The sequence below is a fragment of the Nomascus leucogenys genome, chromosome 13 (genome assembly GCF_006542625.1).
Source record: "Nomascus leucogenys isolate Asia chromosome 13, Asia_NLE_v1, whole genome shotgun sequence".
Taxonomy (NCBI): domain Eukaryota; kingdom Metazoa; phylum Chordata; class Mammalia; order Primates; family Hylobatidae; genus Nomascus; species Nomascus leucogenys.
Window position 1 is genome coordinate 30,354,205 of NC_044393.1, and position 24,649 is coordinate 30,378,853.

The 24,649-nt window shown below is 41.1% G+C and overlaps 1 protein-coding gene across 3 annotated transcripts in view; it reads right to left on the reverse strand.

Moving 5' to 3' along the window:
- CBFA2T2 (CBFA2/RUNX1 partner transcriptional co-repressor 2) overlaps positions 1-24,649 on the reverse strand; it is a 158,856-nt gene that overhangs the window by 43,348 nt on the left and 90,859 nt on the right. For all 3 annotated transcript variants that reach the window (XM_003273537.4, XM_003273538.4, XM_030825469.1), the window contains exon 2: positions 922-1,065. In XM_003273537.4, coding sequence (XP_003273585.1) covers positions 922-1,065 — 144 coding nt within the window. The remainder of the gene's footprint in view (positions 1-921; positions 1,066-24,649) is intronic.

The window sequence follows — 24,649 nt, forward strand, 5'->3', positions numbered from 1 at the left end:
TCCATACATCCTCACCAAAACTTGGTATCATTTTGAACATCCTGGTGGGTGTATAATGGTACTGTATTGGGTGTTAGTTTGCATTTCCTTGATGGTTAGTGAAGTTGAATATATTGTTACCTATATTATTAGCTAACATAATGGTTATGGAGTGAATTCTGCCTGAGCCTTGGCCAAATTCATACATTGAAGTCTTACCCCCTTGTACCTCAGAATATGACTATATTTGGAGATACTTTGAAGAGTTCGTTAAGGTTAAAGAGGTATTACGAGTAGTCCCTAATCCAATATGATTATTATCCTTAAAGGCAGGGGAAGAGACACCAGGGACGCACACAAATGGAGGAAAGACCATGTGAGGATATGGCAAGAAGGCAACCATCTACAAGGCCCAGGTAAAACCAAACCTGCCAATACCTTGATCTTTACATTCTTGCCTCCAGAACTGTGAAAAAGTTAATAAAAATAAATTGTTTAAACCATCCAGTCTGTGGTATTTCATTATGGCAGCCCTAGTAAACTAATACAACAATATTCTCTTTTGTAAAAAGTCTTACCATGACAGCACTGGAACATTTTTAGAATTAATTCTATAATTTTAGAAAACTTACTTTGAATCCCGTAAGGTAATATAATAATTTAAATTCATTATTGTTAGAGTCAAAGAAATAAAAATAGTTACTAGCCAAAGAATATGAAAACAAAATATTTAAACAACTAAATATCCAAATAAGCTAAGTATTATTCTCAGAGGGTATAAGTAATTTATAAAAGAAACAACCAGAAATATATATCTGTGTCTATATTTTCAATAGCACTTTGAAAGCACTGAATAATACATGTGGAAGGCTTCATGCGAGTCAGTCGCTTAGATCCAAATGTCACTCTGAACTACAAACATAAGTAACTAAGAGGTCTCACATGCAGTAGGAGTGAAGGACACTGGCCTCGGTCCTCCAGGATTTATTGGTGGGAGGGGTGGCATGGTGGGAGGTGAGGATCTGGACTGTATCTTCACTTCCACAGGCGATCCAGGCATTGCTGGCACCCTTTTCTCAGGACCAACTGCAGAGAATCAGAGAAATGAAGGTTAGGGTTTTCTAAAAGGTTGCAAAAACAGACAACAATTTGAAATACCAACATATTTCCCTAGAGGACTGCTTGGTATAATAGGCTGAATAGCGACCCCCTAAAAGATATGTCCACGTCCTAACATCTGGAACCGTGAATGTTACCTGATTTGGCAAAAGGGTCTTTGAAGATATCATTAAGTTAAAAATCTAGAGAGGAGGAGATCATCCTAGATTGTCTGGGTGGGCTCTAAATCCAATCTGAATGGTGCCCTTAAAGAAGGGATAAGACACAGACACAGAGACATACATAGAGGGAAGCCGATGTGAGGACAGTCACGCCAAGTGGCGACAGAGGCAGGGACTAGAGTGACACATCTATACACCGAGGAGTGCCAAGGAGTGACAGCAACCAGCAAGCCAGGAGGGAGATGGGGACACATTTGTCCTCTGAAACCCTGGGAAGGAATCAACCTTGCTGATACCTCAATTTTGGGCCTCTGGCTTTCTGAACTGAGAATAAATTTCTATTGTCTTAAGCCACTCAGTTTGTGGTACTGTGTTACTCCAACCCTAGGAACTAAAATGAGGAAACAAGGTCAAGAGGTGACGTGAACTGAAAGTTAGCAGTCTCTAGATAGTGGCTGAGAAAGGAAGAAACCAGGTTACAAATACAGCTTACCTCAAATGCATTTTTTTAACTTCTCCTTATAAACGAATTAAATTATTAGGGGGGAAAAAAGCTAATATGGGAACTATCTAGACTTAGGCCTCAACTGCATGACATGAAAATAAAATCAATCAGTTGTATATAAATCAATATTAATACGCTGGGCACGGTGGCTCATGCCTGTAATCCTAGCACTTTGGGAGGCAGAGGCGGGTGGATCACCTAAGGTCAGGAGTTTGAGATCAGCCTGGCCAACATGGTGAAACCCTGTCTCTACTAAAAATACAAAAATTAGCTGGGTGTGGTGGTGGGCACCTGTAGTCCCAGTTACTCGGGAGGCTGAGGCAGGAGAATCGCTTGAACCTGGGAGGCGGAGGTTGCAGTGAGCTAAGATCATGCCACTGCACTGTAGCCTGGGTGACAGAGCAAGACTCTGTCTTAAAAAAAAAAAAAAATCACCATTAATAATGATGTACTAAATTATATATATACATATCAACTACATCAAGTAGGAAAAAAGAGGGAGTCAACCTCTCTGACCTCAAACATGTAAATGTCATTCATGCTATATATTGTTCAAAAAGACAAAAAGTAGAGCTGATTCTACATGAAGCAGAGGCTACTTCATCTATGGGAACAATTAATAATAGGCAGCTGTTTGATAATATTAAATGGCAACAAAATTCCAGAAAGATAAATTAGATAAACTTCACGATGCTGCAATTAGGTAGGTCTGAGCTAATAGCACTCAGACTTGATACCAATGAGTAATATTCTAATATATCTAACAAGTTATTTTTCCCTATCAAAGAGAACTTGTTACATACTTAGTTAATAATACGACCAGGGTTACCATAATCACCTTTAAATTGAGCTATGTTCCTAGCTTTTCACTTAAGTACCGGGCATTCATTCTCCAATAACTGCTGAATTCAAATTAAAGTGCAAAAAATGGGGAGCAAAGGCCCAAATAAGAAGGTTAAGTCCAAGTTTTCTTTCTGTGAGAGCACAGCTATAAAGACAATACATACAAGAGTATTCACAATCCTGGCAACAAGGAACATTTTTGTGCATTGATGGGACACAATGGTATTTGGAGAAAAGTATCTCCAAATACCATTTTTATGCTTCAGTTTGCAGTGGCCACACTTGGGAAAGGGATATAATAAAGTCAATCAAGAAAGCAATGCCCCCAAGTTACAAATCCCCTGACAAAAATGTACAGTTCTCAGAACCATGTGGGCAACACTCTGCCAGCCCTTCCCATCTCTCTGTTCAGGACATTTTCGTTCTGAAATTGATGGTTGTCCTGTCTGATTAGTGGACTAATGAGCTGTTGCGCTTGCCTTTTCTTCCTGACAGTATTTTCTCAATGCCCTTCAGAGAACAGTTGACACATTTCCAGCTCTTCCATCTGGGGCCCAGCTTTCTGGAAGGGTAGGGGAGAAGGAAAGGAAGGAACTGACAGTTGTCTCGCACTGTAATGTGTTGTGTACAGTGTGCAACAACCTAGAGGGAGCTTTTCTTCAGACCACCTGGCTCTATAGCAAGGGTGCCAAAGACTTGAGGAAGGCTTAGCAGTGAGATGAGTTTTAACAGTCAGCACTTGGCAGAAGAAAAAAGTTAGAGCAGCCCAACTGCAGAACGCTGAACTCTGTGCTCTTACCAACCAAAAGCTTTGATAGTGGGCCAAACCCAGCCGCTAGAAAACTGTTTACAGATTGATACTTTTCATTTCATCACCCAAAACCTACAACACTAGTGTTTTCTTCATGTTTCAAGTGAATGAAGCAGAAAAAACACAGGTATGAAGACTGAGATATTCGGTGTGAATTCTCATTCTGTTACAATGCAAGTGAATTTCACCAATTCATTTCACCTTTCTAGGCCTCATTTTCAACATATGTAAAATGAATGACAGTAAGATCTACCTGTCAGGAAACAGGTAATGATTAAAGATGATGCCTAAATCACTGCAAGGTATAAAGACGGTGCTTAATAAACAGGAATGATGATTAGAAGACAGAAATCCTGGTGTCAAATTCTGGACATACTATTAACTAGGTATGTGACCTTGACCAAGTTAACATTAACATCTGTTTTCTGTGGAAAATGGGTAATACTATCAACGATTTATCCATGGAACCTCAGAGATAATGTATGGAATGATCCAAGAATTAATAGCTGCAAAATCACCAAGCACAATGTAAAGTGGTATTTTTGTTGGAAGCTGGGTGGCATGAATGCCCTTCATGGAGTGAGATCTATCCAAGTGGTTTACAAGGTGACAAATTCAGCAGTTGCTCAGATGATGGGAAAGGGTATGTTCCAAAGTAGGCATTTTAACCCTCTGCTTGGGGTCACAGGATTATAGTAAGTCCCTGTAGGAAGAAGGCTATGACATGCCTTTATGTCATCCTAGTTATGGTAACTTCCTTTTTGAATTTTTATGAAAATGATTTATGTGCTACATTCTAGCTGGATCCCATTAAAGAATCAACCATATATTGAACTCTCTTCAATCTTGGAGAACCTTAAATAGAGTTGAAGAAGAAGAAATCCTTTTCCCTCAATTGTGGCTTGAGTCCATAAACACCATTGCTTAGCATATCAAACAGCCATAACGATTTAGTCCCAGGAAGTCAAAATAACCCTTGGTTTTGTCATAAGGTCTAATTAAATTTTAAATTCAAAGTAACTGACAATTTAGTCACCCTATGAGTTTGTGTTTTGATTATTTTAAACTCAATTTTAAATTCAAAGTAACTGACAATTTAGTCACCCTATGAGTTTGTGTTTTGATTATTCTGAATATATTTGTATATATGTATTAAAATAAATGCATGTATGCCTATATATGTGTGTATATATTAAAAAACAAAACCCAGATATGACCGCATGTATTTCCAAAATGACTTATGGTTCAACACCTAAACCATGGGAAGCCAAAGAACTTGATGAGTCAAAATGAAAAAGTATGTCTGAATAATTTCTTCACTGTGTGCAATTTGCTAATGATATCCTGAAAACAGAAAACAGATGAAAGAATAAAGTAATAAACAGTTCTCTGTGTGATGGCAGTGATATTTTTTCCTACATAGGAATTTAAAGAATCAAAGATGAAACTAAAGAGTAGAACTATTCTGTAGCTCCACAGGAAAGCAACATTGAACACCCAGCAGTCTTCCTCTTATCTGCAGTTTCAGTTTCCACGGTTTCAGTTACCTACAGTCAACCAAGGTCCAAAAATATTAAATGGAAAATTTCAGAAATAAACAATTCATAAGTTTTAAATTGAGCACCATATTGAATAGTGTGATGAAATCCCACACCATCCCACCTGGGATGTGAATCATCCCTTTGTCCGGAGTATACACTATCCGACCATAAGTCACTTAGTAGCCATCTTGGTTACCATCAGATGAACTGTCATGGTTTTGCAGTGCTTGTGGTCAAGTAACCCTGATATTACTTAATAATGGCCCCAAAGTAAAAGAGGAGTGATGCTGGCAATTTGGATACACCAAAGTGAAGCTGTAAAGTACTAAGTGAAAAGGTGGAAGTTCTTGACTTCATAAGGAAAGAAAAAATTCCTATGCTGAGGTTGCTGACATCTACTGTAAGAAGGAAAAAGACATTTGTGCTCGTTTTGCTGTTGCATCTCATAGGCTCAGTTACAGTCCAAAAGGAATGTATGTGGGGTTCAATACTTCCCATGGTTTCAGGCATCCACCGGAGGTCTTGGAACGTCATATTCCATGTGGGTAAGGGGGAACCACTGTATTACTGACTGACATCCCAGAAACGTGCTACTTGAGAAGAATCTTCCATGATAAACTGCCCACAATCAAGGGCATTTACAAATCATTATAAATTGCTTTTGAGTTTTTTTTTTTTTTTAATTAGAGACTGGCAAAGAGCAGAGGTGTAAATATGAGATAAGAAAATAATGAGGTTATCTGAAGGGAAAGGCTACTCCCAAGCAACTGGAAAGAAGAAAAATTTAGGTCTCAAGGAGAAAGCACGTTGAGGCAAACGGTGAGCCTGATGTGAAGAATGTTCCATCACTCACTAGTTGTGTGACAGTGGTTTTCTTTATCTGTCCCTGGGGATAATTCAACATAGAGTTATATGAAGGGTATCATAATGGATATAACAATGGTGGGTATACAGCAGATACTCTCACGTTTTACTTGAATCATATTTTAAAATATATTAGAATTATGGTTGGGCATGATGGCACATGCCTGTAATCCAAACCACCTTGAGACAGGAGAATTGCTAGACACGAGGATGAGCCCAGAGTTTGAGAACAGGCTGGGCAACACAGGGAGACCTCATCTCTCCAAAAACAACAAAAAAATTAGCTGGATGTGGTGGTGCATGCCTGTGGTCCCAGCTACTCATGAAGCTGGGGTGGGAGGATCACCTGAGTCCAGGAGGTCGAGGCTGCAGTGAGCTGTGATCACACCAATGTGCTCCAGCCTGAGTGACAGGGTGAGACTCTGTCTCAAAAATAAAAATAAAATAAATAAATAAATAAATAAAATAAAAATTTAAAAAATCTATTAGAATAACAGTTTACCGAGTTTGAGATGTTATCTATGCTGTGTGGGGTAGAAGATTTGGTCAAGTGTTCCTGTTTATCGTGACTGAGAAAATGTGCAGAATATAGATCTTTCTATATTAGATCTATCTATAAAGATCCATATAGAGATCTTTCCTATAATGACAGGAACACTGATCATTCCAAAGAAGCTGGCCAAGGAAGCCATTAAATCCATTGTTTTATAAAAAAAATCAGACTCCAGGATGAGCGCGGTGGCTCACGCCTGTAATCCCAGCGCTTTGGGAGGCTGAGGCAGGCGATCACCTGAGGCCAGGAGTTCAAGATCAGCCTGGCCAACAGGGTGAAACCCTGTCTCTACTAAAAATACAAAAATGAGTTGGGCGTGGTGGCACACATCTGTAACCCCAGCTACTCAGGAGGCTGAGGCAGGAGAACCACTTGAACACAAGAGGCGGAGGTTGCAATGAGCTGAGACCACGCCACTGCACTCCAGTCTGGGTGACAGAGCGAGACTCTGTCTAAAAACAAACAAAGAAAAACAAAACCAAAACAACAACAACAACAAAAACCCCACAAAAAACAAAAATCAGACTCTCAGGCTGGGCGTGGTGGCTCCTGCCTGTAATACCAAGACTTTGGGAGACTGAGGTGGGCGGATCAGACTAACAGAAGGGAGCGGGGAGGCTTATCATTTTAGGCCATGAAGTTCTGACATGGTTTGTTATGCAGGAATAGACAACTAATCTATACCACATACAAATCACAATGTTCCTTTTTTTTGGTTCTATGTTTTATAATATCACAATATGTCCTGGAATTCTTAATTCCACAATTTTAAAAAACAGTATGATAATACACTTTGAAGAGGTACCATAGTTCATTTAAACAATCCCTTGTCAATGAACAATTGGATTACTTCCAATAATTTGGTCCTGAATTTTGAGGATCCAGATCCCAATCTACTTGACTGTCCTGGATTTGCCAGGCCTTAGGGAAGTTCAGAGATGCAGGTAGGGAGGGACCTCACTTATGGGAAAGACAGACATACAGTACTGGGAAAATAAAGAAATAGGAACATTACCATGTATGACGGCCAGGCAAGTCTTAATACAATGTTAACGTGTTTGCTGGAAAGGCTACATGGGCTCTCCAGGTAGCACATGGGATATAGTTTGAATAGTGCCCCAAAAGGCGGTATTACAGCTGAAGGAAAAAGATTTCCTGGACCATAGTCTCTCTTCAATCACTGCCAAGGATAGGTAAATGTTCTGAATGTGTAATTGTCATATGGTAAGAATTTCCAGGCTGGGTGCAGTGGCTCATACCTGTAATCCCAGCACGTTGGGAGGCCAAGGCAGGTGGATCACCTGAGGTCAGGAGTTCAAGACGAGCCTGGCCAACATGGTGAAACCCCGTCTCTACTAAACAAAAATTAGCTGGGCATGGTGGCGGGTGTCTGTAATCCCAGCTACTAAGGAGGCTGAGGCAGAAGAACTGCTTGAACCCAGGAGGTGGAGGTTGCAGTGAGTTGAGATGGTGCCACTGCACTCCAGCCTGGACAACAGCAAGATTCCATCACACACACACACACACACACACACACACACACACGACTTTCAAACACACACACACACACACACACACACACACACACACACTTCCCAAAAGTGATAATTCTAACTTGCTAAAGATGGAGGAAGAAACATCAAAATTACTGTTACATTTATAGCCTTATAAAGTTGGCTAAACTGATTATGGACATAGTACATGCTTAAGGATGAGCATTTACCATCTTTGTAACTCTGCCACAAATCTGACAACACATCCAACTTCCTAATAACATGCAGGCTTCATATGCCGAGATGGCCAGGAACAACCATTTATAATGACAAACAATTTATCATTCAACAAAAATGGAGATATAAGGACTCAAAGAAAAGAAATTACCAGAGGCTGGGGACAGTGGCTCACGCCTGTAATCCCAGCACTTTGGGAGGTTGAGGTGGGTGGATCACCCGAGGTCAGGAGTTCAAGACCAGCCTGGCCAACATGGTGAAACCCCATTTCTACTAAAAATACAAAAAATTAGCCAGGCATGGTGGTGGGCACCTGTAAACCCAGCTACTCGGGAGGCTGTGGCTGGCAGAAGAATCACTTGAACCTGGGAAGTGGAGGTTGCAGTGAGCCAAGATCATGCCATTCATTGCACTCCAGCCTGGGCAACAGAGTAAGGCTCCGTCTCAAAAAAAAAAAAAAGAGGGAAATTACCAGAAAGTATTTTATAAGGACCTTTGAAGACAGAAGATTGAACACAATTAAAACAAAATTAATATTTTAACACGTACTAACACTGATAGAAAAAATAAATTTTTTACATTCCATGTTTATACATATACTGGAAAATTAATTTATCATTATTATAGCTCAGGAATCAGGACACTTTTCCTGCCAAAGGCAAGACAGTAAACATTTTTTTTGCTCTGTTGTAGCACACTATAGACAATATACAAATAAATGGGCTTGGCTGTGTGCTAATCAATCTTTATTCACAAAAATGGATAGTGGGCCACAGTTTTTTTTTTTTTGAGACTGAGTCTCACTGTCACCCAGGCTGGAATGCAGTGGCGACATCTCTGTTCACTGCAACCTCTGCCTCCCAGGTTCAAGCAATTCTCCTGCCTCAGCTTCCCAAGCAGCTGAGACTACAGGCACATGCCACTGAGCCCAGCTAATTTTTTCGTATTTTAGTAGAGACGGAGTTTCACCCTGCTGCCCAGGCTGGTCTCGAACTCCTGAGCTCGGGCAATCCACCCGCCTCGGCCTCCCAAAGTGCTGGCATTACAGGCGTGAGCCACCATGCCTGGCCGACAGTAGGCCACAGTTTACTGACTTCTGCTATAACTGATTAAAAAGCTGGAAAATCAGCCTGGGCAATGAAGTGAGACTGTTGCGGGAAGTCAGGGACCCCAAACGGAGAGACTGGCTGAAGCCATGGCAGAAGAACGTGGATTGTGAAGATTTCATGGACATTTATTAGTTCCCCAAATTAATACTTTTATAATTTCTTATGCCTGTCTTTACTGCAATCTCTAAACATAAATTGTAAAGATTTCATGGACACTTATCACTTCCCCAATCAATACCCTTGTGATTTCCTATGCCTGTCTTTAATCTCTTAATCCTGTCAGCTGAGGAGGATGTATATCGCCTCAGGACCCTGTAATAATTGCATTAACTGCACAAATTGTACAGCATGTGTGTTTGAGCAATATGAAATGTGGGCACCTTGAAAAAAGAATAGGATAACAACAATTGTTCAGGGAATAAGAGAGATAACCTTAAACTCTGACTGCCAGTGAGCTGGGCGGAACAGAGCCATATTTCTCTTCTTTCAAAAACAAACGGGAGAAATATTGCTGAATTCTTTTTCTCAGCATGGAACATCCCTGGGAAAGAGAATACGCGCCTGGAGGTATAGGCTTATAAACAGCCCCCCCGCCAGGTGCGCCTGTCTCTTCTGGTAGAGACTGCAGGGGTGAAATAGACCCTAGTCTCCCATAGTGCTCCCAGGCTTATTAGGAAGAGGAAATTCCCGCCTAATAAATTTTGGTCAGACCGGTTTATCTCAAAACCCTGTCTCCTGATAAGATGTTATCAATGACAATGGTGCCCGAAACTTCATTAGCAATTTTAATTTTGCCCCATCCTGTGGTCCTGTGATCTCGCCCTGCCTCCACTTGCCTTGTGATATTCTATTACCTTGTAAAGTACTTGATGTCTGTGACCCACACCTATTCGCACACTCCCTCCCCTTTTGAAATTCCCTAATAAAAACTTGGTTTTTGCGGCTTGTGGGGCATCACGGAACCTACCGACATGTGATGTCTCCCCCAGACGCACAGCTTTAAAATTTCTCTCTTTTGGACTCTGTCCCTTTATTTCTCAAGCTGGCTGATGCTTAAGGAAAATAGAAAAGAACCTACGTGAATATCGGGGCAGATGCCCCGATATGAGACCCTGTCTTTTCAAAAAAATAAAAGAATTAGCTGGGCACAGTGGCATGCACTTGTGGTCCCAGCTACTTGGGAGGCCATGTACCTACCGAAGAACTACAAAAGGAGGTCGCAGTGAGCTGAGATCGTGCCATTGCACTCCACTAACTGGGGGTGGGGTAGGGAGTGGTTTCAGGATCAAACTGTTCCACCTCAGATCATCAGGCATTAGATTCTCATAAGGAGTGCACAACCTAGATCCCTCGCATGTCCAGTTAACAACAGGGATTGCACTCCTAATGAGAATCTAATGCCATGGCTGATCTGGCAGGAGGCAGAGGTCAGGCAGTAATGCGCTGGCTCACCACTTGCTGTGCCACACGGTTCCTAACAGGTCACAGATCCATACCGGTATGCAGCCTGGGGGTTGGAGACCCCTGTCTTAACATAACCCCCGGTTAGTGGAATGCAGTTAAATAAGGAATTTGAGTAACTTTTCCTAAATTGAATCTTAGAATTTTCTCATCTATTTATTCAAAAATATTCGAGTAACTACTAAGTCTCCTACTACTGAGGTGACAGCAGTAAATAAATCAAAAATAAATACAAAATAGAGGTCAAAAGGCCAGGTACAGTGGCTCACATCTCTAATCCCAGCACTTTGTGAGGCTGAGGGTGGGAGGATGGCTTGAATCCAGAGTTTGGGACCAGCCTGGACAAGATGGCAAGACCCCGACTCCACAAAATCAAAACTAAAAAAAAATTAGCCAGGTTTGAGAGTGCTTGCCTATAATTCCAGATGCTTTGGAGGCTCAGACAGGAGGATTCCTTCAGTCCCAGAGTTTCAGGCTGCAGTGAGCTGTGATTGTGCCACTGTACTCTGGCCTGGTTGACAGAGTGAGACTGGAAAAAAGAAAGAAAAAAAAAAAACAGAGGTCAAGAAACAATTTTGAGGTTTTTGGCCTAAGCAACTGGAAGGATGAAGTTACCATTTACTGAGAAGAAGGAACTGGTAAAGGAAAACAGGGGAAGAGCAACTGAAGATCAGGATTACCTTTAAAATGCTCAGTAGATATTCTAATAGAAATTCTGGATAAGCAGCTGGATATAAAAGTGTGGAGCTGAGGCCTGGGGTAGGAAAGTCTGAGGTTGTGATGAAATATTTTCAATTAATGGCATATAGATTCTACGGAAAGCCTAAGAACAGGTATCTTAGAGGAAGTGGGTACAGATCTCCAGGTATTTCAATTCTTAGAGATCACGAAAGACAAGAAACTAAAAAAGGAGACTGAAAAAGAAAAGCCAAGGAAATAAGGGGAAAAACCAGAAGCCAAGTAAAGAGTATAATCTACCAGGCTGTAAGCACTGTGAATTTCAAGACTAAATATACAAAGAACACAGGAATACATGCTAGCTGTTTAGGTTATTAAAATGATTAGACCAATGATTAATAAAATGCCTTTTTAAACCTACTTATTTGAAAAGTTGCTTTCATCAAAGTATCATTAAGAATACAGGTACAATGAAGGTGAGAACAAGTATATTATGTGTAACAAAGGATATATTAACATTTAAGAGACTGCACACAGATCTCGCCCCAGAACTTAACTGAGACAGATACAGTGGCTATAGTAGCTTAAGCCAGAAAAGAGTTAATATAAAATTTTCATTACTCCCTCAATTTAAGACCATCTCTTAGCTGAAACAGAATATACAATAAATGTAAAAAGCTGTATGCAGCAAAAGATGAGATGAAAAGGTCAGTTTGGCAAAACAGCCAAATTCCAGACCAGCTAGAGATTTATATTCTTGAATAGTCGAAGGCAGGCTATTGTGGAAGAAAGAAAACTGGTCATGAAACTGTGACTGTGAATCCTGATTTTTCTGCCAATTTATCAGCTACTGTGGAACCCTGGACAAGTCACGCCAGAGCCTTGGTTTCTTCATCGGTAAAATAGAGGAAGGGAGGTGTTAAAAGGCAAATAAAGTAACAGATTAAAAAGTGCTGTAGGCCAGGCATGGTGGTTCGCGTCTGTAATCCCAGCACTTTGGGAGGCTGAGGCAGGTGGATCAAGTAAGTTCAGGAGTACGAGACCAGTCTGGCCAACATGGCAAAACCTGATCTCTACAAAACATACAAAAATTTAGCTGGGAGTGGTGGTGTACACCTATAGTCCCAGCTCCTCGGGAGGATTGCTTGAGCCTGGGAGGCAGAGGTTGTAGTGAGCCGAGATTGTGCCACTGCACTCCAGCCTGGGTGACAGAGAAAAGCCCGCTCTCAAAAAAAAAAAAAAAAAAAAAATTAATTAAAAAAATAAAAATTAAAAAACAAGTACTGTATAAGATTTTTCAGCTAGGCGCAGTGGCTCATGCCTGTAATCCCAGCACTTTGGGAGGCTGAGGTGGGCGGATCACAAGGTCAAGAGATCGAGACCATCCTGGCCAACGTGGTGAAACCCCATCTCTACTAAAAATACAAAAATTAGCTGGGCGTGGTGGTGTGCGCCTGTAGTCCCAGCTACTGAGGAGGCTGAGGCTGGAGAATCACATGAACCCAGGAGGCAGAGGTTGCAGTGAGCCGGGATTGGGCCACTGCACTCCAGCCTGGGTGACAAAGTGAGACTCCGACTCAAAAAAAAAAAAAAAGATTTTTCAAGTATAAGATATTATTAGACAGCTATCCACCAGAAATGCATTAAGAATCATTACACCACTATGTGCTGAGGGTCTCTTCCAATGCTAATTATTTCAACATTTAAAGATATATTGTAATTGCCAACTCTGTTGATAACCTTAATGCAAGTTAAAACGAGTAGCAACACAGTTGACCTGAAAATGTAAATAGGGAAAAGTGAAATATGGATTGTTGCTTCCCAGCTCCAGCAAATATTTATTTAGAATAATATAGTTATCTACTCCAACTGCACACCATCTGTTTCAGGTCTCCACCAACTTAGTATTTCTCACATGAACAGAAAAGACTTAAATTAAATTTGATTAGCATCTTGCCTTTGTATGGAAGCCACCCCTACCACAATCAAAATCGACTGAATCCCACCCACTCAAAGGTGTGTCACATTACTGCCCGGGCCACACATATGCAGCCAAATTCAGAGAACTCAGAGTATCTGAGACTGATGGAGAATCAACTAACTTTAGTCTTCTTGGCCAAATATAACCCTCACGTTTTTTTTCTGGAGACAGGGAAAAACGCTACCAATTTCTCACACAGCTAGTTAATGGCTTTCCTACGATCAAAAAGCCAGGTCTCTTGGGTTCCAGCATTTGATACATCTGTGCTAAATGTCTCTGGAACACAGAACCTTCTAGAAGAAATCTAGCAGTAGGCCGGGCGCGGTGGCTCACACCTGTAATCTCAGCACTTTGGGAGGCTGAGGCAGGAGGATCACGAGGTCAAGAGATCGAGACAATTCCGGCTAACACAGTGAAACCCTGTCTCCACTAAAAACATAAAAATGAGCCAGGTGTGGTGGCAGGCGCCTGTAGTCCAGCTACTCGGGAGGCTGAGGCAGGAGAATTGCTCCAACCCAAGAGGTGGAGGTTGCAGTGAGCCGAGGTCGTGCCACTGCACTCCAGCCTGGGCAACAGAGTGAGACTCCATCTCAAAAAAAAAGAAAAGAAAGAAATATAGCTGTAAATCCTGACAGTCCAGCTCTTAAATATGTCACAGTATGTCATGTCTCCCATCTCTACTGCTAGAATTTAGCCACTGTCATCTCTCACCTGGACTGCTTCATCTGCCTCCTAACTATTCTTTCTGCTTCTGCTTTTAACCCCTTCAGTCCATTCATCATGTAGTATCCAAAGTGCTGATTTAAAAGCCTAAAACAGATCTTGTCACAGACCTGAACTCTTCTAATGGCTTCCTATTGCTGTTACGATAAAACATAAACTCTTTACCTTGGCTTGAATGCCATGATCTACTCAGCAGTTCCCAAAATATGGTCCTGGGACCGTTGGGGGCCCTGGAGACCCTTTGGGATATGTGTGGGGAGAAGGGGAAAGGTCAAAACAATTTTCATGATCGCAGTAAGAAGAGGTCATTTATCCTTTTTACTCTCTTTCATGAGTGAATGGTAGCTTTTTACAGAGATTACATGATCAATGCAGAAGCAGATATAAAAATCTAGCTATCTTGTATTGAAAACTAGTCAGAAGGCTGGGCACGGTGGCTCACGCCTATAATCCCAGCACTTTGGGAGGCAGAGGCAGGCAGATCACCTGATGTCAGGAGTTCGAGACCAGCCTGGCCAACATGGCAAAACCCCATCTCTAGTGAAAATACAAAAATTAGCTGGGCATGGTGGCAGGTGCCTGTAATCCCAGCTACTAGGGAGGCTGACGCTGGAGAATCACTTGAACCTGGGAGGCGAAGGTTGCAGTGAGCCCAGCCATGTCACTGCACGGCCTGGGAAACACAGTGAGACTCTGTCTCAAAAAAAAAAAAAAAAAAAAAAAAAAAAAACAGTCAAGAGATTTGCAAATCAGTTTATTATGTAATAGGTTTTTTTTTTTTTTTGTTTTTTTTTTTTTTTTTTTGAGACGGAATCTCACTCTATCACCCAGGTTGGGGGTGCAGTGGTGCAATCTCGGCTCACTGCAACCTTTGCCTCCTGGGTTCAAGCAATTCTCCTGCCTCAGCCTCCTGAGTAGCTGAGATTACAGGCACATGCCACCAAGCTCAGCTAATTTTTGCATTTTTAGTAGTGATGGGGTTTCACCTTGTTGGCCAGGCTGGTCTCCAACTCCTGGCCTCAAGTGATCTGCCTGCCTTGGCCTCCCAAACTATTAGGATTACAGGCATGAGCCAGGGTGCCTGGCCATAATTTTTCAATGTGAAAGAAAAACAGTGCTGTGTGTATGGGGAGGATGGATCTAGATAAATATAGCATCTTTACAATGGAAAAGCCTAGGTAGAGAGTTAATATAAACAAAATAATATCTCCATTAGTCTACAATTTTAAAATGTAGATATTCAGCTTCTTTATAGAGGTTAATGGAGTCATGATACATAAGACATTATTCTGTCTTCCTTATATGCATGACAACGCATTAATAGTTGATGTATTTTTGAGGGGTTTTTTTTAAGTGGCAGTGACCCATTCATATAACTCCATCTTCATACTTACTTTGTCTTCCTAGTGTCAAGTAATGTTGCATGAATTTTGTATTTTTTTTTTTTTCGAAGACACTAGGTCTGGCTTTGTTACCCAGGCTGACCTCAAACTCTTGGGCTCAAGTGATCCTCAGCCTCCCTGGGACTACTGGGACTACAGGGATGTGCTACAATGCCTTGCTATGTTGCATGAATTTTTAGGACTAACTGAATAGTCTGTGGCCTAGAATTAGAGTAAATGTAACCTGTTTACAACTGTATTTTTATAATATCATGCATTAATAGAACTACATAGCATAATTTTATATATATATGTAATTTTTACATAATTATATATATATATAAATTTTTTTTTTTGAGACAGAGTTTTGTTCTTGTCACCCAGGCTGGAGTGCAGTGGCATGATCTTGGCTCACTGCAATCTCCATCTCCCAGGTTCCAGCAATTCTCCTGCCTCAGCCTCCAGAGTAGCTGGGATTACAGACACGTGCCACGATGCCTGGCTAATTTTTGTATTTTTAGTAGAGACGGGGTTTCACCATGTTGGTCAGGCTGGTCTCAAACTCCTGATGTCACGTGATCCGCCCACCTCAGCCTCCCAAAGTGCTGGGATAACAGGCATGAGCCACTGGGCCCGGCCTATGTCATCTTTTTCATGTTCATCAACTAACACTTGTTATCAATCCACTACTCTTGTTTGCTGTGCCCTAGGCATGGTGACAGACAATGAAAACAGAAGCAACATGTTGGACCAAGTGTGTTGGGGAAGATTTAAATACATCTAGAGATTTTGGAGGGTTTTTGGAAATGGAGACAGCATGAACACAGAATGACCATGACTTACAGGAGACCCCCCCAACCCACAATTGGGATGTAGAATTGTTCATGAGAATGGACTTGGGAGAGTATCAGATTTTAGCAACCTGAAGACTACGAAGACCAGTCTGAGGAGCAAAAGAGAGCAGCGACTGTCTCTGTCTCAAAGAAAACTATTAAACTTTAATGTGCTATTAACTTTTGCATTTTAATTATATTCTATTAAGTAAAAATAAGTTTGTCCAATGAAATGGTATACGTGCCCAGTCCCATCTTTCAAGTAGTAAGGTAACCACAAAGCTAATTGTGACTTCAAAACATTCTTTTTAATTACATTGCCATCCTCAGTTAACTTGGATGTGATATTTTTCTTTTCTGTTTGTACACATTTATTCATCTTTTTTTTTTTTCTTTTTTTGAGATTTACTCTGTTGCTCAGGCTGGAGTGCAGTGGTGAGATCTCGGCTCACTTCAACCTCGGCCTCCCAGGTTCAAGGAATTCTCGTGTCTCAGCCTCCCCAGTAGCTGGGACTATAGGCATGCGTCAACTTTTTTCTATTTTCAGTAGAAATGGGTTTTCACCATGTTGGCCAGGCTGGTCTCAAACTCCTGGCCTCAAGTGATCCACCTGTCTTGGCCTCCCAAAGCAATGGAATTATAGGTGTGAGCCACCGTGCCCAGCTATTATTCATCAGTTTTTTGTTTTTTGTTTTTTTTGAGAGGGAGTTTCACTCTTGTTGCCCAGGCTGGAGTGTAATGGTGTGATCTCGGCTCACTGCAACTTCTGCCTCCCGGGTTCAAGTGATTCTCCTGCCTCAGCCTCCCGAGTAGCTGGAATTAACAGGGGCCTGCCACTACGCTCAGCAGCAAATTTTTATTTTCTTTTCTTTTTATTAGAGATGGGGTTTCACCATGCTGGCCAGGCTGGTCTCAAACTTCTGGTCTCAAGTAATCTGCCTGCCTCAGCCTCCCAAAGTGCTCGCATTACAAGCAGGAGCCACTGCACCTGCCCTCATCAATCTTTAAAAGAGCCTGGGTTCCACCTGGCTCCATGTACCTTAATATTTGAAAAACCGAGTTTTTATATTCCCCCAGCATAAAGAAAGGCCCAGTCAGCCCATCAGCTTTTGTTTTGAGATACAGAACCACAAAAATCAAAATTGCATGCTCAGGAGTAGCAGGAAGCAAAGATCTAGCTTTCTTCCATTATGGGAAGCCACAGGACAATATCCACGACTGGCTGACACCTAGGTTCTGTGAAGGAACTTCTAGCACCCAGGGCTTTACCTTGCTGCAGAGATGGAATATGCCACTGCCAGATAAATGAGAAGATCTTGGCACTCACCATCAGTTGGTAAGAGTTCTTCTGGGGTCCTACCACTCTCAAATATTTGAAGAAAACAATCTTATTGTGCCCAATCAAAGAACAAGTATATTCCTGGGGCATGCACATAGCCTTTGGGGGGCCAAGAAAAAAAACAAAGCTAGATGCGTTTAACTCAATCTGGTTTCTAAGAGTTTTCACTAATTAAGCCCTCTGTCTGGGCCAACAGGTACTTAAAAAAATTTACCTTAGAGTTTGATGGTTTAACTATTTTCTGGAAGCTTTTTGTGCACAGGAAAAAAGGACTGCAGATTTTTTTTGTGTGTGTGTGTGAAAAAAGATGAGACAGCATTGTCCAAGCTGGAAGAGCAGTCACATAACCTAGGCTCACTGCAGCCTGAACCTCCTGGGTTCAAGAGATCCTCCCACCTCAGCCTCCCAAGTAGCTGGAACTACAGGTGCATGCCAACACGTCCAGCTAATTTTTCTATTTTTTTTTTTTTTTTTTTTTTTTAGAGATAGGGTCTCACTAGCTGGTCTCAAACTCCTGGCCTCAAGTGATCCTGCCACCTTGGCCTCACAAAGCACTGAGATTACAGGCGTGAGCCACCATGCCAGACCCCAAGGTTCAAACAGTACTAAGGAAAGGAATGAAAACAAGCTCATTAATAATTTTATAATGATTATATAATGAAATTTCCTAGTATATTAAACATATTATCAAAGGGAATGTCACCTGTTTCTTTTTTAAAAAATAAGGTTATAAGAATATTTAAAATTACATATGTGGTCTCTATTTGTTGCTTACATTGTATTTCAATTGAACAGCTCTGATGTGGGTATGAGGCATTGGCTGGATTCAGACAGATCAGGATTGAAATTGAGGCTCTGTTAGCTCTCTGATAGTCGGGATATTTCCTCCTCAAAGTCTGTTTCCTTGCTTACAGCAATCATTTAATATTGTCCAGCTGCCAGAGTTGCTGTTTACAATCAAATGAAATAAAAAGAGAACAACCTATAGTACAGACCCATGACAAAGAAACGAATTCATCTTTACTTGTTTCCAGAGAAATGTGGACAACTATGACCTCACACTGTTCAGGCTGAGAAATTAAGAATTGAGTTTGGGTTTATTCTTACTTTTTTGAAAGTAAACAAAATAAAGGTAATTCTCTTAACTGCTCATTTTGGGGGCCTAAATCATTGAGGACTATTAAGATGCATATACAAATGGAGTGCTTTATTACAATGCATTGGGGGTATGGGACTATCAAACATCTCCACAACAGATAAAGACAAAGGGAGATGTCCCCTCAGCAACTGGCTGCTCTCTGTGCCTGGCTGGGCTTCTAGTGTTTGATTTCCAACCCTGAAGCTCCATGCCAGAGGCATTCATTTGTGCATCTCCCACAGCTCCAACTGTCCTCTGCTGTTCTTCACCACTTTTATGTTGCAGAGCTCTAGTTTAAGCCACATGTTTTGCATGTATAACCTTGAAGTTTCTACTTACCACAAACTTGCTTTTTACTTGTTTTTATTAGAAATAGGTCTTCAGCTTAATCAAATGCATCTTTTTTTTAGGGGAAGGGATGTATTTATGGAAATGGGTTTTTTTTTTCCTCCTTTCAGCTTCTTGTTTATATTTTTTTTTTTTTTTTTTTTTTTGAGGGGAAGTCTCGCTCTGTCCTCCAGGCTGGAGTGCAGTGGCGCCATCTCGGCTCACTGCAACCTCTGCATCCTGGATTCAAGTGATTCTCCTGCCTCAGCGAGTAACTGGCATTACAGGCACTTGCCACCATGCCTAGCTAATTTTTGCATTTTTAGCAGAGACGGGGTTTCATCATGTTGGTCAAGCTGGTCTCGAACTCTTGACCTCAGTGATACACCTGGCTCAGCCTCCCAAAGTGTTGGGATTACAGGCGTGAGCCACTACACCCAGCCCTTTTCAGCTTCTTAATGTTGAACTATCCTTGCATTGTGTGATCAACCTTACTTGGTTAGGGTGTACTGCCCTCAAATATAGTGTTGTTCTTTAATTTAAGGAATAAAGGAAAATATAATGTAGCATAAATCTTTCAAACAAGCCAAAAATAAAGGTAAAAGAAAGAAATGCATATCACGAGCTGAATGGCCATGGTACTTTTATGGTTAACATATATATTATATTAATATATGTTACATTAACATACATATTTGTTCATTATTCATTTGTTGATCTATATATATTTATGTATTTGTTCATTTGCACCTAAGTTTCTATTCTATTTATAAAAAATAGTTTAAAATGTTCACTTTTTCTTCTGCAAGTTCATCACTTTAATTAACACTTCAACAAAGTTAAAACAAAGACTAACAATACTTTAAAATAGCTACATACCATACACAAAAAATAATAAAGGGGTCAAGAGGAAACTTTTGTGCTGATGGCTTCACAGGGGTGTACTTATTCCCAAATGCATGGAGTTGTATATGTTAAATATGTACAGCTTTTTAACATGTCAATCATACCTCAGTAATGTTGTTTAAGAAAAATCAACAAAAACTAATAGTTCTCTCAGTCTATAGTTCTACATTAAGTTGGAGGTTTTGATCTTCCCTTTCAATGGGAGGATTCAATGATTCATTCTAAATTCTTGACTTCATCACTATCAAAATTTTCTAATGCAATTTCAACTATCTGAATGAAACAAATGGTCCAGATGTGAACATCTGACTCTCATTTTCCTTGGGAGTGAAATCATGAGTTAAGATTAATGGCTTTAAATGCCAAAACAGCCCAGACATAACAAGTTAAAAGGAAATACATGTGAAATAATTCAATTTTTGTCTTGGAAGCATACAACCTCTTTTCCACATAGGTCTAGTTAAGAAAATATAATTAAAACTGGGTACGGGGCTGGGCACAGTGGCTCACGCCTGTAATCCCAGCACTTTGGGAGGCTGAAGCAGGCGGATCACGAGGTCAGGAGATTGAGACCATCCTGGCCAACATGGTGAAACCCTGTCTCTACTAAAAGTACAAAAATTGGCCGGATGCAGTGGCTCACGCCTGTAATCCCAGCACTTTGGGAGGCCAAGGTGGGCGGATCACGAGGTCAGAAGATCAAGACCATCCTGGCTAACACAGTGAAAGCCTGTCTTTACCAAATACACGAAAAATTAGCCGGGCGTTATGGCGGGCGCCTGTAGTCCCAGCTACTTGGGAGGCTGAGGCAGGAAAATCACTTGAACCCAGGAGGCAGAGGTTGCAGTGAGCCAAGATCGTGCCACTGCACTCCAGCCTGGCGACAGAGCAAGACTCCACCCAAAAACAAACAAAAAAAACAACAACCAAAAAAAAAACCCGGGTGCAGTGGCTCACGCCTGTAATCCCAGCACTTTGGGAGGCCAAGGCAGGAGGACTGCTTGAGCTCAGGAGTTTGAGAACAGCCTGGACAACATAGGGAGACCTTGTCTCTAAAAAAGATGCCATCAAATTCGCCAGGCATGGTGGGGGGTGCCTGTAGTCCCCCCATTTTAGGTTGCCAAAATCACTGGAGCCTGGGTGGTTGTGGCTGCAGTGAGCCGTGATCACACTATTGCACTCCAGCCTGGGTGACAAAGTAAGACCCCGTCTCAAAAATAAAATAAAATAAGATAAAATAAAATAAACAGAGAAGTTCAGAGTTGGGTAGAGACAATTCTATGAAACTCTCCAATATACTTTGAGAAAGCTATCACTCAAGTTCATAGCTTCCAAACCACGACAATTCTAAATTTCTGCACTTTAATTATGAACCTTCAAAGAAAAGAGAAATTAAGGGTCAAAATACATACCTCTGTGGAATTACAGGACTTTTCCCTAATTCAGAGCCTTCTATCTATACTTTCCAAACATGTCACCTTGGCCCTTTATACTTTAACCAAGAAGTATTTTTGATTATATAGAATCTCTTGACTTTGAAGCAATCTTAAAATTTTTATCTATTTTGAACTCACAGCCAATGCAAAAATCTGCTATAGAATATAAATGGCTCACATATATCCAGGTTCTGCTTAAAACCTCAGAGAAAGATAGAATGAGATCAAGAGCATTGTTTTGGCAATAATATCAACAGGAACCTCAGTTTTCCTATGTCTATAACTGAGATAACAACGATAACAGGCCAGGTGCGGTGGCTCACCCCTGTAATCCCAGCACTTTGAGAGGGTGAGGCGAGTGGATCATGAAGTCAGGAGTTAAGACCAGCCTGAACAACATGGTGAAACCCCGTCCCTACTAAAAATACAAATTAGCTGGGCATGGTGGCATGCATCAGTAGTCCCAGCTACTCAGGAGGCTGAGGCACAAGAATCACTTGAACCTAGGAGGCAGAGGTTGCAGTGAGCTGATATTGTGCCACTGCACTCCAGCCTGGGTGACAGAGGAAGACTCCATCTCAAAAAGCAAAACAAAAAAACCCAGTGATAATAATGATAATAATCACAATGTTGATCAGATCACATCAGCATTGGCAGTCCTTTTGCATACTGTAATTACCATAACACATTAATTAGCTACCTTTTTAGAGACAGATATATGTAAAGAAGGCAGACGAGGCCAGGCGCGGTGGCTCACGCTTGTAATCCCAGCACTTTGGGAGGCCGAGGCGGGTGGATCACAAGGTCAGGAGATCGAGACCACGGTGAAACCCCGTCTCTACTAAAAATACAAAAAATTAGCCGGGCATGGTGGCGGGCGCCTGTAGTCCCAGCTACTCGGAGAGGCTGAGGCAGGAGAATGGCGTGAACCCGGGAGGCGGAGCTTGCAGTGAGTAGAGATTGCGCCATTGCACTCCAGCCTGGGCGACAGAGCGAGACTCCGTCTCAAAAAAAAAAGAAGGCAGACGAATAAAACCTAGAATTCAGCAACAAACATGAGAAATAATCATTATTTTTCTTCTACAGTTAAGCTTTGCTTTAAAAGTTAACTTTCAATTTACCACGGCTAAGGTTTTAATATAAATTTCCCCACATTTCCTCGACCACCACTCTGCCACAGTTCTAGATTGCTCTGCCAAAGCATAACAAAATGGGATGGTGAATTTTGAGAGAAAATAATTATGTGTTTCCAGTTAAGACTATAAGGCTTTCTAGATTATCTATATGCTTGTTCACTTCCATTAGTTCCAGTATCCAATTACTAAAGTACTAGGTACAAAAAGCACAGAAATAAATGTATTTCAAAGTACCAACATTCAATTAGTGAGGTTAAAAAATAATTTCTCTGCTAGAAAAATGTTCATGTTTGACTGTGTGACCTCACTCCTGGAAATCTGTCCTTAAGAAAATAACTCAAGGGAAAAAGCAATTTATATCACAGGGGAATGGTTAATTAAATGGTGGAACAGCATGTCAATGTGAACTGTGAAGGCATTAAAAATTATAATTATGAAGGATCATTCATTCAACACTTGGCAAAATGCATATAATACAATGCTATATGGGGGGACCTTCCTATATATATGTAGTATGATTACAATTATTTATTAAAAAAATAGACACATGCTCATGGTATTCAAAGAACATGACAATGGAACTGATGACACGATGGGGATAAGAGGTAAATACCAATTTCCTTGAATCATTTTGAAACATTGCTTATAAAATATTTTCATTTGCTTTTTGACTAAATTTGCTTTTCTCCAGAAGAGTTATTAGACACCCACTGGAATGCCACGCATTCCTAACATGTTAGTCTTTCTTCACACACAGGCAGCATGATCTAGCTATAGGGACCTCATTTTCAAAACCAAAATTTTGACAGGTAGTTTGGGTTGAGGGAACAACGGAACAGGGTATTTAAAATATTCTGCAAGCATGACAGAAAAAAAAAACAAGGTTTGAGATCAGAAGCCCTAAATCCCAATCCTTCTCCATCTGAGCAGCGGAGATGAATGGAAACATGCTCCCAAATTAGACCAAATGCCCTGGGTTACAATCCCAGCAACTTGGTAATATGATAAAAGGCATCTCAGTTACCCTGTCAAAATCCCACTGGTAGTTTAAAGGATATCATGTTTTGGTATATAGTAAATGCTTAAACACACCCAAACAGTGGCTCAAGCTCTATAAAATAAGCAATTAAGTCTGCCTCTGTCTCCAACCTGTTCTGTAATCAGGAAATGATGCTAGTAATCCTGTTCTAAACTGCACAGCATTTTACAAAATATATTATTGTTATAATTGTCATCATGACCATCATCATCTATATTATTATTGTTATTACTTCTACTAAGAAGCCAGCTAAAGAAGCCGACTAGAGTTTACCTGATGGGCTGAGGGAAAAATCTTCAACTCTTAAAAATATCACTTAAGGCCAGGTGCGGTGGCTCACGCCTGTAATCTCAGCACTTTCGGAGGCCGAGACGGGCAGTTCACGAGGTCAGGAGATCGAGACCATCCTGGCTAACACATGGTGAAATCCCGTCTCTACTAAAAATACCAAAGAAATTAGCCAGGCGCCTGTAGTCCCAGCTACTCGGGAGGCTGAGGTAGGAGAATGGCGTGAACTCGGGAGGTGGAGCTTGCAGTGAGCCAAGATCGCGTCACTGCATTCCAGCCTGAGTGACAGGGCGAGACTCCGTCTCCAAAAAAAAAAAAAAAGTCACTTAATCTGGCTGGGCATGGTGGCTCATGCCTGTAATCCCAGCACTTTGGGAGGCCGAGGCAAGTGGATCACCTGAGGTCAGGAGTTCAAGACCAGCCTGGACAACATGGCAAAACCTCATCTCTACTAAAAATACAAAAAGTTAGCTTGAGTATAGTGGCAGGCACCTGTAGTCCCAGCTACTCAGGAGGCTGAGGCAGGAGAATCACTTGAACCCGGGAAGTGGAGGTCTCAGTGAGCCAAGATCATACCACTGCATTCCAGCCTAGGGAACAAAGCAAGACTCTGTCTCAAAAAAAAAAAAAAAAAATTAAATAAATAAATGAATAAATAAATAAAGATCACTTAAACCAAATGACAATGGTGAAGGTATGCAATCAAGAAGGAAAAATACACAGCAAGTTCACAGTGTGGTATGGTTGGTATGAGAAGGGGTACAGGA